We start from the raw sequence: 15,052 nt of genomic DNA, 5'->3' as shown, positions 1-15,052 counted from the left end.
ACAGTTAGAACTGGACATGGAAAAACAGACTGGTTCCAAATCAGGAAAGGAGTATGCCAAGGCTGTATATTGTCACCCTGCTTATTTAACTTATATGCAGAGTACATCATGAGAAATTCTGGGCTGGAAGAAGCACAAGCTGGAATCAAGATTTCCAGGAGAAATATCAATAACCTCAGATACTCAGATGACACCACCCTTATGGCAGAAAGTGAAGAAGAACTAAAGAGCCTCTTGATGAGAGTGAAAGAGGAGAGTGAAAAAGTTGGCTTAAAACTCAACATTCAGAAAACTAAGATCATGGCATCTGGTCCTATCACTTCATGGCAAATAGGTGGGGAAACAATGGAAACAGTGAGAGACTTAATTTTTTTGGGCTCCAAAATCACTGCAGATGGTGACTGCAGCCATGAAAGTAAAAGGCACTTGCTCCTTGGAAGAAAAGCTATGACCAAATTAGACAGCATATTAAAAAGCAGAGACATTACCTTGCGAGCAAAGCCCATCTAGTTAAAGCTATGGTTTTTCCAGTAGTCATGTATGGATGTGAGAGTTGGACTGTAAAGAAAGCTGAGTGCTGAAGAATTGATGCTTTTGAACTATGGTGTTGGAGAAGACTCTTTAGGGTCCCTTGGACTGCAAGGAGATCCAACCAGTCCATCCTAAAGGAAATCAGTCCTGAATATTCATTGGAAGGACTGATGCTGAAGTTGAAACTCCAGTACTTTGACCACCTAATGCGAAGAGCCAACTCATTTGAAAAAACCCTAATGGTGAGAAAGATTGAAGGTGGGAGAAGGGGATTACAGAAGATGAGATGGTTGGATGGCACTGCCAATGGGATGCGTTTGAATAGGCTCTAGGAGCTGGTGATGGACAGGGAAGCCTAGCGAGCTGCAGTCCGTGGGGTCACAAAGAGTCGGACACGACTGAGCAACTGAACTGAACTGAACCACTCCCTGACGAAGCAGACCACAGGACTATATTCTGAGCATGTGTAACCCGCTAGGTGTGTGTCTTTAGGTAGCTTGCTTACCCTGCCCTCCTGTCCCATCTAGGTAATGGGGAGTATGAGAGGGGCTTCTTGACAGTGTTAGTGAGAGGTCACCCAAGACAAAAGATTTAGCACAAAGCTCTGCACAAAGGGAGTGTCTGATAAACATTGGAGGCCAGTTACAGTGAACATTTCTGAGTTTGCTGGTTTCTTATTTTGGTAAACTTATTGCAGTTCTTGAAAACCACAAGCCTATTAATGAAGAATATACAGGATTCTGGATTTTAATTAATCCCAGACAGCTTTCTACAAGTAAGAAAATATACTGGGTGGGTTGATATGAATCCACAGTTCATGGTTCTTCAAAGACTGACAACTGTAGGACCCTTCTCTCACGGTGGTCTTTCTTAAGTAGGAAGTCGCATGATTCCTTCAGAGGCAAAGCCTGGAACAGAGCGTGTGGCGTTCAGATGCCCTCTCGCTCCATCCCCTGGTCCCCCAGGTGTGTTCTGTGCCACTCTGGAACACGATCCAGCCCTGCCCAGTTCTCTCCCCGTCTCACACAGTCTCCCTGTCCACCACATTCCAGCCATGCTGGCCTATTTTTGTCTTTCAAAAACAGCTCTTCTCTTTGTCACAGGGTTCCTTTACCTTCAAGTCTCTGTTTAAATGCTACCTGCTGAAGAACCTCCCATGAACACCCTCTCATGTTTGCCCCTCCTTCCCAGTATACATCACTTATCTTTATTTTCATATTAGCACGTTTCACTGCTTGAAATTTTCTTCCCAGTCTATGTTTATCATCTCGACACCCACTATAGAAGGTATAGAAGGTCTGTGGAAGACGACTCTTGTCTGCTTTATGGACCACTGCACTCTTAACTACTGGAAAAGTGCTTGGCACATACTAGGAATTCAACAAATACTTGTCAATTTAATGCATGCCCAAATCCAAGAATCAATAAGGGGTTGAAACTGAAACATACCAACAGCATCAGAGAGTCCATAGACCCTTTGGCCGTAGGCATCTGTCTTGTCCCAGATGAAGGTGTAGGCCAGGTTGGGAGAGGCCTGGAATGACTTCTGGAAGAGGTGCCCCTCTACAGCAACCATGAGATGAACCTTGATGAGGTTCAGGGGCACTGTGGATTGGGTCATGGTGATCTTCAGCAGTGACTTGTAGCCTGCGGTCCTGGAGCTCAGGTAGCGAAGCTTCACGGTGGAACCAGGGAGCTCAATTTCTTCATGAAGAACCTGGAGGAGAGGAAACACAGGTGGAAACAGTGCATCAAACACACCCCAGACGCTAAGCTGCGTGCAACCCACGGCTACCCTTCTGCTATCGTCCTCACCAAAGCATCCCACCTTACAGGGGTCGGGTGTAAGAACCCCTTCCCATGGCTGAGGAGAGAGGAAAAAAAACCAACAACCACAACTTTATCCTGCACGATGGGGCGAAGGGGCTGAGGTTATGATTTTTGGATTAATAATTATTCTTGGTCACTGTTGTGTTTCTTTTTAAAACCACACTGTTGGCAAAAGATGTAAATAAGAACAGCAGGCTTTATTGCTAGTTGCATGCAAGGAGGCCACAAGAGGCTGTAATTATATGAACCTGCAACTTCCACTGACAATTGGTATAAAGCAACAGGGAAGCAATAATGTAATATGCCCTCTGTCGTAACACCGATGTAGATCATTAAAGCGCCTCTTATCATGTATCTCTGTGACTAACAGGAATAAAAAGCAATTTGCAGGTGGCGTGCACATATGTGTATCGTTTTTATTCTATTAAAAGCTCCAGTGACTGCCAAAGTCTTGAACAACTATCTGGAAACATCTGGAATGTCCAGGAGAGATTCGGTTTTCTCTCCAGCGACAATAAATTATACTGTGACCTTACTTTTTGTCCCTCCCGCTTAATAGTAGTTTCTGGCTTACCCCAGGAGAAAGAGACGGTGGGAGGAAGTTGGCCAGTGGGTTTGAGTCAGGGCCGGATCGAGAGTCCCACCCCGGGACCCGGAGCTCCTACCTGGGTCTCGGGCACAATGGGATTCTGTCCCGGGACAGCACTGAAGAAGGTGGACAACGGGGAGGAAATGATGATCGGATCCGGCCGGACAAAGCCACTGAGGTCACAGCTGGGGATGGAGTTCTCCTCTGTCTTCATCACCAGAGTGTCCATGGCGTAAAAGCTATTCCACGGCAGCCACACGGTGCGCTCCTGGCTCATGAACGGGGCCCGCTCAAAGTGCAGCGTCAAGGAGGCACCACCGTTGGCGATCAGGTCGAACCTGTAGGGGGCAAATGGGCTCACTGAGAGGGGCTGAACTCACCTGCAGACCAGGCGGGTGCTCTGACCTCCGCGCTGAGGGCAGTGGAGGGGCAGAGCGGGCAGGAGGAGACGGCGGCTTTGTCAGCAGACGGGCTGGGTGCGAGCCCGAACTCTGCCACTTACTAGTTGTGTGACTGTGGGCAAGTTGCCGCAATTTCTTCATCTGTGAAATGGGAATAGTTACACCGACTTCACAGTGTGGCTGAGAGGATGAAATATCATCATGAATTCAGAGCAGACGTCAGCGGACTAGACCCGTGAGCTAAAGCCGGCCCACCACCTGTTTTGGTAAAAAGTTTTGTGGGAATCCCAGCCATGCCCATTCATTGACTTATTCTCTCCAGCCATTTCTGGGGTACAGTGGCAGAGCTGAGTAGTTGTAACAGGAACCATATGGCATCTTAGCCTAAAATAGACACAATCTGGCCGTTTACAGAAAATGCTCCCTCACTACTGGTATAAAGCATTTAGCATTGTGCTGGGCTAATAGGAGTCTTTACTACTTACTGGAGTTACAATGATTTGATTGTAGGCTCAGGAAAGCTTTCTTTTCATCAACCTGTGCTGTTTCTGACTTCTTTTTTTGGTTTCATAGAACTTTAACTTTTTTTGAGATACCATTGACATATAACACTATATTAGTTTCAGGTCTACAACATAATAATTCAATATTTGTATATATTGTGAAATGTTCACCACACCATAAATCCATTCATCACCACGCTCAGTTACGATTTCTTTTTTTCCTGTGCTGAAATTTTTAAGATATGTCTTAGCAACTTTCAACTATACAATATGGTATCATTAACTACAGTTACCACACTGTACATACATTCCAGGACTTTATTATTAGAAGTCTGTACTGTTTAAAAACTTTTTATTTTATATTGGAGCATAGCTGATTAACAATGTTATGACAGTCTCAGGTGAACAATGAAGGGATTCAGCCAATCATATACACGCATCCAATCCACCCTAAATTTCCCTCCCATCTAGGCTGCCACGTAACAGTAAGCAGAGTTCCGCGTGCTATACAGTAGGTCTTTGTTGGTTAAGAAGTTTCGACTTTTTAACCTCCTTCATCCATTTTGCCTTGTTTCTGACATATTTTTCCAGCACACAAATTTATTGGCATTTGGAATGAAATGGTTCTTACTGTTTCTTATATTTTTGACAATTGTTCTTAAACTATATTCCTGCTTGTTCTTTCAGGCTAGATGGAAATCTATTACTAGTGAAGTAAAATAAAGGTAGTTCTTCCCCCGTTAAAGGAAAAGAAAGTCAATGGAGAGAAGTCTCTCAATTTGACCTTTTACTCCTCCACCAGGATCTCAACTGTTTACAGGCAGTGGTGCTCTCTTCCACACACTTCAGAATCCCCAGCACTTAGCAGAGTTCCTAGAGTACAGTAAAAACCCAATGGAAAAAAAGGGGAGATATATGTGTAACTGATTCACTTTCCTGTACCCCCGAAACTAACACAATACTGTAAATCAACTATACTCCAATAAAAATTTTTAAAAACTCAATGAAAATATACAGACTCTCTGACTTCATTGAATTTTGGTAACAGTTTTGGTGTTTCTCAATAGACACAAAATGAGTGAACAGGGAGCATATGAGTATTAAGGTAAATATCATGGTGGAGGAGTTTATTCTGTTAATTTGTTTATATTTTTATTTTAGGGCGTGCACGCTGCTGGGGACAGTGTTTTATTTGGAGTGCAGGAGAGTGAAATGTTTTGAAGCGACATTGTTCCTCCTTGGGCTGATAGAGTCGAACCACCCACATCTGTGGCGCACAGCACTACACAACAGATTGTGGGATTCCTTGGAGCATTTCCACACAATCCTGTGACTTCCAGGCTCTGCTACCTGGACAAGCTGAAGAATCACCAATCTGGGAGGTTGGATACATGATCTGGGAAGTTGATTTAGGTGATAATTAGTCTGGAAGCAGCGAGGAAGGATGGGGCAGTGTGAGGTGAGAGAGACAGCAGACCAAGGACTCAGACACCTCCTCTGGTGTTATCACAGGACTCACAGGGCAAGAACGCTGGCTTCTGAGCATGAACAAGTGCCTAAGTAGCCTTGTACAGTACACCCTCACAGTCCTAGTGCATTCAAATAATGAGATTTGGCTGCAGGAACATAAGATCTAAGACACCAGAAACCTGGTGAATATTAAGAATTTGATGTGAATCATCAGATGCCTTCTTTGAGTCTCACAAATAGAAATAGGATAGGGCTACTGTGGGCTGGTCATTTTTGAAACTACCCACAAGGCTATTTTAGGACATTAGGGAAAAAAAAAAGACCAGATTCTTCACCAGAGAAAAGACGAGAATCAGAGTACATGATTCGTTTATGATTTTCCAGACTCCAGTTTTATAGAAAAAGTGTTGCATCAGATTTACAGCCACAGTGTCCTCTTTCATTTGAAATAGAATACAGTAGCGTGTGGTGTATGTGTGTGTCTTTGTGTGTTTTAAGGCCAGGGTGGGTGCGTGTTTTCCCCTTCCTATAGATTTCTTCTTTTTATCTTTTTCTCTAAATTGCGATTCCATGCCCAACGGATTAAGGAAATGACAGAGCTTTCATCTTGGTGGGGGCTGCACGGGTGCAGGTTTCCAATCAGAAGATAATAGGGTAAGGTTGCCTCCTTCACACAGCAGGGTGAAGGCTAAATGTATTTAATTAGACTTCCCTGATTACATCCCACCCCCTCAAAACAGAAGCGAACACACCACCGCTCCTAAAGTCACAGATGAACGCAGAAGGGGTTCACCACAGGACACTGAGGCCTGTGGATCCCTGTCACCCGGCATGGCCTTTGATTTAAAAGAAAATAGGAGTGAGGTTCCAAGGGCTACTTTCCTTTCCTTCTAGACTCTGCCACCCTGAACCTTATCCCCAACATACACCCCTCCCTTCCCCACACACAGAGTGAAAAGCATTTCCGTGCCGTGGAAAAAGCATGGCTGTCAGCAGCCCTGGAGAGGTTGGCTACTCTAGTTATCTTCCATTTTTGAGATCATACCAAAAAATATATATCTGGGCGGGGGGATTCTCCCTCGAGATCTGGCCTGGTGGGTCTCCCCCCAGTCTGCAAGGGGGAGGCACGTGGTTCCAAGCCCATTGCACCATCTGTCTCTTTGCAGCCTCAATACTAAGTAAGTGGAGCCCCACAAAGCTACTTACGTGCCATCTTGGCGGGTGATGGTGTAGCCGTATTTTGGATACTTGACAAAAGACACGTTCACACCAATCAGGGGAGTCCCATCTGTAGTTACTACTTGGCCTCGGATGAGAGAAACCAAACTGAGAGAAAGAGAAACACAAGCTTTTGAGCCATACTCAGGAGAACAAGGGGACAGGCGGTGGGGATCGCCGACAAGTTCCCCTTCTCTGCCAAAGCTCCCCACGCCCCCATCCTCATCTGGTCCCTAAAGTAAGGAGAAGACTTTCAAATGTGAACTGCTGGCTTCACACGATCAGGGGGAGCTGTGGGCGAGAGGTGTGCCTCAGTGCTGGCTTTCCCTGAGGAGCAGTCTGGGCTGAGATCCATGGGTAGTGTCCTCAGTCATTCTACTGGGCAATGGGGTCCCCTGGGCACAGTCCCTCTGCTCTTGGTCTCACTCCGCTTCTTGACATCACTTGGCTTTTGCTTGGCCGGAGCTCTAGGCTGCCCCACATCACTCATGTTTGTGCCTTAGCCTGGCACAGAGAGTATTATCCTCGGGTGAGAGCTTCCCCATCTGCCTACTCATTTCATTTTTTTGGCTTTGGAGGAAGGCAATGTTACTTTTTCCCTCCAGGCTGGGATGACAGAGGGAGTGGGGAATGGGGAGGAAGGGAAGCACACACAGGTTTTTAACAAGGCCAGGGCATATACATACATTGGTTTTTTTTTTTTGTTTGTTTGTTTTTCTTTTAGTTGCCCTTTAAAAATAAAATTTCTCACAATCCGTGACAGCCTAAGGAAAAGAGAATATGAGAGATATTTTCTCCAGCAGAACTATCTTGGATTCTGGATTCCATGTAACTATATATTTTTCTTACATCAAATTCCTGCTACCCTGATTTTGGGCAGGGGAAGGGGGAAGTGGTTGAAACCCCTCTCAACTTTTGGCCCCTGTGGCAGACACCTTTCCTCTATCCAGATCATAGTAACTAGAATGTTCCCAAGGATGCCAGCATTCAACCAGCTCCTTCGGGGAAATCCCATAAAGCAAAGGACATGATACAATAGTCTACTCAAAATCCATGGAGAGAGAATGCACATGTCTCCCTTTGCCTGAATTCTCCTGAGTTCATAGAGCAATGGGTGAACGAGAAGTTCCACTTCTGCACTGAGGTTCCAGCCTACCAGGCAGGTCTGCAGCTGTATTGTTGGCCCTCAAGCCACTGGGCAATTTGGCAAAGGCAGAGAGGTTCTCAGGCATCCAGGTTCCTGGACATGCTCCCAATTTCTGGACTAGGTAATAAAGCTGACCTGTTCTGTGCCAGAATCTTGTCCAAGTCCGCTCAATTTTTGGAAAGCACTGACTTCTGCAATCCCAAGTGACCAGAAAACTGGAGGGATGTTCTCTCCAAGCACCTCCCTCTCTATTAGCAATCCCCCCAGCTGTTCCACTCCGACCCTTTGATGATCTCAGGAGGGTTTAGACTGTTCCACTGACAGCTCTAATTGTCTGCGACTGGCTGCCTAACAAATGAATTCCATTTTTAGCTGGTTCTAACCACAATGTTAGAGTCTTTTGAAAGTGGAAAACTAATTTATGAAAATAATTCTTTTGTTCAATTCCCTTTCCTTATCTTAGCTCAGACTAAGATTTCTTTCAGGCCTTCCTAGACACTATTTTAAAATCAACGATGTGTGTTGATGACCACAAGGTACAAGCTGCTTGTGACGAGAAAACAAAATTGGGAATGTATCCCACGGTGGAGTTATTTCCCCCCTCCTTTTGAATACAACTGTTATTTCTTTAAATCACTCCTGCAGCACAAGACTTTGCAGTGTGCCATAGGAATAAAGAGAGCTGGGTTGCCTGTGATTTCTACCCTCTATTTTTCTAATTCTTCATTGCTGCTGGCTTCCTACATCTGTAGGCAGTCAATTCGCAGCAAAGATTCAGCTAAGACATGCTATCGGTTCATTTCTATTTATGATTATTGATGTGTAACAATTATCACATTATCTAGATAGTGAGATCTGCTCTATAAATTACAGTGGTGGAGTCAAGGCATTTTAGTTATTTTTGTATGCCATTATCTAGGGGAAACGCCTTCTTAGAAGTCTTGAATTAAGTTCTTTTTTACTCTGAGCTTTGTCCTTCATTATTTGTCAGAGGATAATGCACTGAAATTCACATGCTTAGTGAACTTCAACCTATGTCTTGGAGTAACATTTTCCATTTCTGAATTATGGATCCAAGCCGACATGCTGGAGTGTGGACTCATTTGGGTGGTGCTATTGATTGCTGCCTTCAAAGCTTCAGAGAAGCTTTCTCTAAAGGAAGTTTCTTTTGCCCAGATCTCTGGGGCTGGTACAGTCTACCTAAAATTCTGGAGTCCCTGCCTGCTCCCCAACTTCTTGGCTCTAACCCAGGGTGCCTTCTGGGAGTGGTAGCTACTGGTGAGGAGGATAAGACTGACTTTTAAGGCATAAGTGAAGAAAGAGTATGAAAACAATACGAGAAAATAAAGGATTTAGGGGAGAAATAAAATGTTAATAAGAAGCGGATTAAAACAGAGTATGAGCCTTTGAAAGATGCATTTATAGTATAATCAAATGGTATGCAAACCTCATGGACTTCCCAGGTGGGGCTAGTGGTAAAGAAACTGTCTGCCAATGCAGGATATGTAACAGAGGTTGGATTCGGTCTGTGGGCAGGAAAGATCCCCTGGAAGCAATCCACTCCAGTATTCCTGCCTGGGAAGTCCCATGGACAGAGGAGCCTGGAGGGCTACAGTCCACAAGGTCGCAAAGAGTCATCCTGGCAATGGGAATCACGTCCATAATTAAAAAGAAACATACCAACACAGTCTCTGCCCCAGAACTAGGAATTAACAAGCAGAGAAAATATTTTTTTTGGTTCCAAGATATGTGGTTTATTTTTCTTGAGGGTTACTCATATTAAAATAATATTACTGTGTATAGTATAATCTACACTTACTAAGTTAATTTTACCAATCAAGAAAATAAAATTTATGAGGTTAAATCACTTGCCTAATGTGACACAGCCAGAAGATATCAAGGTTGAAACAGGCGAGGGCTGAGATTATTTTTTTTCCTCTTCTATTTTATTTTTAGTGAAACCAGAACAGAGAGAGGCTAAAGTTGCTGGCCCAAGGTGACCTTAAGAACCCTCATAGTCAGAAAGCTGCCATGAATTGGGGCTACATAGCTTCCCAGGGCGGAGAAGGCAATGGCACCCCACTCCAGTACTCTTCCCTGGAAAATCCCATGGATGGAGTAGCCTGGTAGGCTGCAGTCCATGGGGTCGCTAGGAGTCGGACACGACTGAGTGACTTCACTTTCACTTTTCACTTTCATGCACTGGAGAAGGAAATGGCAACCCACTCCAGTGTTCTTACGGGGAGAATCCCAGGGACGGGGGAGCCTGGTGGGCTGCCATCTCTGGGGTCGCACAGAGTTGGACACGACTGAAGAGACTTAGCAGCAGCAGCAGCTTCCCAAGGAGTTCTAAGGGGCTGCAGAGTTCATTGGCTGTACCATTACCCACACCTCCCCACTCCCACCCTCACCAGGCTCTCCCAGGGAGGACCAGAGTCTGAGTTGTGACGTGGTGATGTCTCCTCCCCAAAGTCTAATGAGTGGGGCTCCAAGACAATCTCTTGTAGACCCAGGGGCTCTTCTAAAGTGTCAGTCAGTTCAGTTCAGTTCAGTCGCTCAGTCACGTCTGACTCTTTGCGACCCCATGAATCGCAGCACGCCAGGCCTCCCTGTCCATCACCATCTCCTGGAGTTCATTCAGACTCACGTCCATCGAGGCGGTGATGCCATCCAGCCATCTCATCCTCTGCCGTCCCCTTCTCCTCCTGCCCCCAATCCCTCCCAGCATCAGAGTCTTTTCCAATGAGTCAACTCTTCGCATGAGGTGGCCAAAGTACTGGACTTTCAGCTTTAGCATCATTCCTTCCAAAGAAATCCCAGGGCTGATCTCCTTCAGAATGGACTGGTTGGATCTCCTTGCAGTCCAAGGGACTCTCAAGAGTCTTCTCCAACACCACAGTTCAAAAGCATCAATTCTTCGGCCCTTAGCTTTCTTCACAGTCCAACTCTCACATCCATACATGACCACTGGAAAAGCCATAGCCTTGACTAGACAGACCTTTGTTGGCAAATTAATGTCTCTGCTTTTCAATATGCTATCTAGGTTGGTCATAACTTTTCTTCAAAGGAGTAAGTATCTTTTAATTTCATGGCTGTAGTCACCATCTGCAGTGATTTTGGAGCCCCCCAAAATAAACTCTGACACTGTTTCCACTGTTTCCCCATCTATTTCCCATGAAGTGATGGGACCAGATGCCATGATCTTCATTTTCTGAATGTTGAGCTTTAAGCCAACTTTTTCACTCTCCTCTTTCACTTTCATCAAGAGGCTTTTTAGTTCCTCTTCACTTTTTGCCATAAGGGTGGTGTCATCTGCATATCTGAGGTTATTGATATTTCTCCCAGCAATCTTGATTCCAGCTTGTGCTTCTTCCAGCCCAGCGTTTCTCAGGATGTACTCTGCATATAAGTTAAATAAGCAGGGTGACAATATACAGCCTTGACGTACTCCTTTTCCTATTTGGAACCAGTCTGTTGTTCCATGTCCAGTTCTAACTGTTGCTTCCTGACCTGCATACAGATTTCTCACGAGGCAGGTCAGGTGGTCTGGTATTCCCATCTCTTTCAGAATTTTCCAGTTTATTGTGATCCACACAGTCAAAGGCTTTGGCAGAGTCAATAAAGCAGAAATAGATGTTTTTCTGGAACTCTCTTGCTTTTTGGATGATCCAGTGGATGTTGGCAATTTGATCTCTGGTTCTTCTGCCTTTTCTAAAACCAGCTTGAACATCTGGAAGTTCAGGGTTCATGTATTGCTGAAGCCTGGCTTGGAGAATTTTGAGCATTACTTTACTAGCATGTGAGATGAGTGCAATTGTGTGGTAATTTGAGCATTCTTTGGCATTGCCTTTCTTTGGGATTGGAATGAAAACTGACCTTTTCCAGTCCTGGGGCCACTGCTGAGTTTTCCCAATTTGCTGGCATATTGAGTGCAGCACTTTCACAGCATCATCTTTCAGGATTTGAAATAGCTCAACTGGAATTCCATCACCTCCACTAGCTTTGTTCGTAGTGATGCTTTCTAAGGCCCATTTGACTTCACATTCCAGGATGTCTGGCTCTAGGTGAGTGATCACACCATTGTGATTATCTGGGTTGTGAAGATCTTTTTTGTACAGTTCTTCTGTGTATTCTTGCCACCTCTTTTTAATATCTTCTGCTTCTGTTAGGTCCATACCATTTCTGTCCTTTATCAAGCCCATCTTTGCATGAAATGTTCCCTTGGTATCTCTAATTTTCTTGAAGAGATCTCTAGTCTTTCCCATTCTGTTGTTTTCCTCTGTTTCTTTGCACTGATCGCTGAGGAAGGCTTTCTTATCTCTTCTTGCTATTCTGTGGAACTCCACATTCAGATGTTTATATCTTGCCTTTTCACCTTTGCTTTTCACTTCTCTTCTTTTCACAGCTATTTGTAAGGCCTCCCCAGACAGCCATTTTGCTTTTTTGCATTTCTTTTCCATGGGGATGGTCTTTTTTTTTTTTTGAATTTTTAAAAAAACTTTATTGGGGCAAGTTGATTTACAATGTCGTGTTAGTTTCTGCTATACAACAAAGTGAATCGGTTATACATATACATATCTCCACTTTTTTAGATTCTTTTCTCATATAGGTCACTGTATTGAGTAGAGTTCCCTGTGCTATAGAGTAGGTCCTTACTAGTTATCTATAACTTTGATGGTGATTTTTTTTTTTTTTTTTGGTTTCACTGGGTCTTCGTCACTGCATGCAGGATTTCTCTAGTTACAGCGAGCGGAGGCTATCTTCCTTGCTGTGCATGAGCTTCTCATTGCCGCGGCTTCTCGTCGCAGAGCACAGGCTCTGGGTGCTCAGGGTTCAGCAGCTGCAGCACGTGGGCTCAGCAGTTGGGGCGTGCACGCTCCAGAGCTCAGGCTACTCTTGTTCTGGCACATGGGCTTAGTCGCTCCTCTGCCTGTGGATACTTCCCAGACCAGGGACCAAACCCGCGTCCTCTGCGTTGGCAGGTGAATTCTTATCCACTATACTACCAGGGAAGTCCTCTTTTTTATCTGTAGTAGTCCGTATGTCAACTCCAACCTCCCAGTTTATCCCTGCCTGCTCCCCAATGTTCAATATTTTGATTGTGAATTTACACAACATAATTATATAGAATTACACACACATACAAAGGTGAAATCTGGATAAGCTCTGTGGATTGTACCAATGTCATTTTCTTGGGTTTGATATTAGTTATTTGAGATGCTACCAGTAACCTCCCTGGTAAAACATTTTTTTTTTTTGGAGGGGGGTGGGTAACATCCTCTCAGTCTGTAATTACCTGAAAAAAAAATTTAAAAAGTCTATCAGAGATGCATAACAACATATTTACAGATTACATGATACCGCTCTTAGGTTTGTTTTAAAATATATTCTAGTAATTAAAAAAATAAAACAGTAGAAGACATAGATGAAACAGAATTGAAAAGATGTTGCTAAATGTTGAAGCTGGGTGAATAATACATAGGGAAAGCACTAGTTTTGTGTTTGCAGATTTCCCAAATAAAAAGTTTTAGACTTTTTATTAAGCTTAGGACTAAGCCTAACTTACACAGCCTTACTCAATGCTGTAACTTTTCCATACAAATTGAGTTCAATGCTTGTAATTGTTTCATTCACAAAGTTTATTATGACCTTTTATTGCTGCTAAGTTGCTTCAGTCATGTCCGACTCTATGCGACCCCATAGACGGCAGCCCATCAGGCTGCCCCGTCCCTGGGATTCTCCAGGCAAGAACGCTGGAGTGGTCCACGGGGATGGTCTTGATCCCTGCCTCTTGTACAATGTTACGAACCTCCGTCTGTAGTTCATCAGGCACTCTATCTGTCAGATCTAGTCCCTTAAATCTATTTCTCACTTCCACTGTATAATCCTTCTCGAGTTGGAAGCCTGCTTAAACAGCATGTTTCCTGAGTTGCTTCAGGGTCTGCCCAGACCTAAGTGAGGGGGAAGGAAACTAAGAGAAAGATGGCGTGATGAGGGCTGTCAGAGGGGTAAGGGGATGGGGACAAGTTTCTAGAGGTTCCCAGTTCTTATTTCTCCATGAGAAGGAGCACAAATACGGGGCAGGGCATTCCCAAGAAGGTCACACCCGCCATCGTCACATCTGCTGACACCACTGTTATCTGGATCCAGACTGACCCAGAGTGAGAACAGAGATGTGCAGGCAGGCCTGAAGAGGACAACACTGCCACCTCTCCTTGCCTCCTTCCAGCCTCAGCATCAAAACCAGCGCCTAGAAGACACCGACTAGGAGGGCGGGCATCTCAAGGCCAACGCGTCTCTTTGCTTTCTTCTCCAGGGTACAGCTCTAATCTGTCCTGGTGGGAGAGGAGGGGCCAAGCTGTCTACAAAATAAATCCAGAATTTGCCCCAGAACACTCACAAGCCTCAAATTAGCAACCGAGAGCAAATGTAAATTCAAGAGAATCCACTCTGCTGCCGCCATTTTGGAATGAGAAGGGGAAATGCCCAGGCACAACACCTAACACCAAGTAAGGAATTAGCAGATACAATCATTGGGGGTGGGGTGGCTATGAGGATGAAAGCCAATCTATACACATCAGGTCTCTAGCTCATCATAGGTGCTCAATAAATTCTAGCAACTGGCATCATCCTGACTCTAAGACGCCACAAATGATAACTTGTGTTATTGAGTTTACAGCTGCTTTAAAAGCCTATGGTTGATTCATGTCGATGTTTGATAGAAACCAATACAATACCATAAAGCAATTATCCTTCCAATGAAAAATAACTAAATTAAAAAATACTCTAACGAATGAGATATTTCAGTGATGATCAAACAGAAGTCACAATCAGGGAGATTTAGAATAACAATAATGTCATAAAATAATAGATCATCAAAATGATCTAGAAAGCAGGCAGTTAACGGGTCTCCAGCAGGTTCTGCGCCGCAGGGGGTCAAATGCCACAGAAAAGCCAGGAGCACTTCCTCCTGCTCAGACAGGAAGGGAAGCAGTGACTTCAGCCACCTGCAGGGACAGAAGGGCGCCTACCTGCTGTTGAAGGGGTTGTCTCCAGGAATGATGTGGGTGCTGTCTTTGCCAGCCAGGAGCTTGATGCGGTCGTAGAAGGACTTCACGGCAGGTGAGTCTGTCTGGCCCTGCTGAATGATGTCTAGGGGGTCCCGGGACCCTCGGCAGAGCAGGCTATTCTGACAGGCTGACTGCAGGCAGCAGTCAGGGTCCAGGCAGTCCACCAGGCCATCTGGAAGGGCAGAGACAAAGCCAGGGCTCAGCAGATTTCACGGCCCAAAGCTGCTCTGAGATGCTAGCACCTTTTAAAAAAATTAATTAATTAATTTGACTGCACTGGATCTCAGCTGTAG

General features: G+C 44.7%; 1 protein-coding gene across 4 annotated transcripts in view; it reads right to left on the bottom strand.

Annotated features, from left to right (window-relative positions):
- LOC109561123 (teneurin-2) overlaps positions 1-15,052 on the bottom strand; it is a 765,441-nt gene that overhangs the window by 88,568 nt on the left and 661,821 nt on the right. For all 4 annotated transcript variants that reach the window (XM_070793964.1, XM_070793965.1, XM_070793967.1 and 1 more), the window contains 4 exons: positions 14,721-14,931; positions 6,531-6,650; positions 3,027-3,288; positions 1,981-2,248 (listed from right to left, as the gene is read on the bottom strand). In XM_070793964.1, the coding sequence (XP_070650065.1) occupies positions 1,981-2,248; positions 3,027-3,288; positions 6,531-6,650; positions 14,721-14,931 (861 nt within the window). The remainder of the gene's footprint in view (positions 1-1,980; positions 2,249-3,026; positions 3,289-6,530; positions 6,651-14,720; positions 14,932-15,052) is intronic.

The sequence above is a fragment of the Bos indicus genome, chromosome 7, assembly GCF_029378745.1.
Source record: "Bos indicus isolate NIAB-ARS_2022 breed Sahiwal x Tharparkar chromosome 7, NIAB-ARS_B.indTharparkar_mat_pri_1.0, whole genome shotgun sequence".
Lineage (NCBI taxonomy): Eukaryota > Metazoa > Chordata > Mammalia > Artiodactyla > Bovidae > Bos > Bos indicus.
This window is presented reverse-complemented; position numbering and strand designations above follow the sequence as displayed.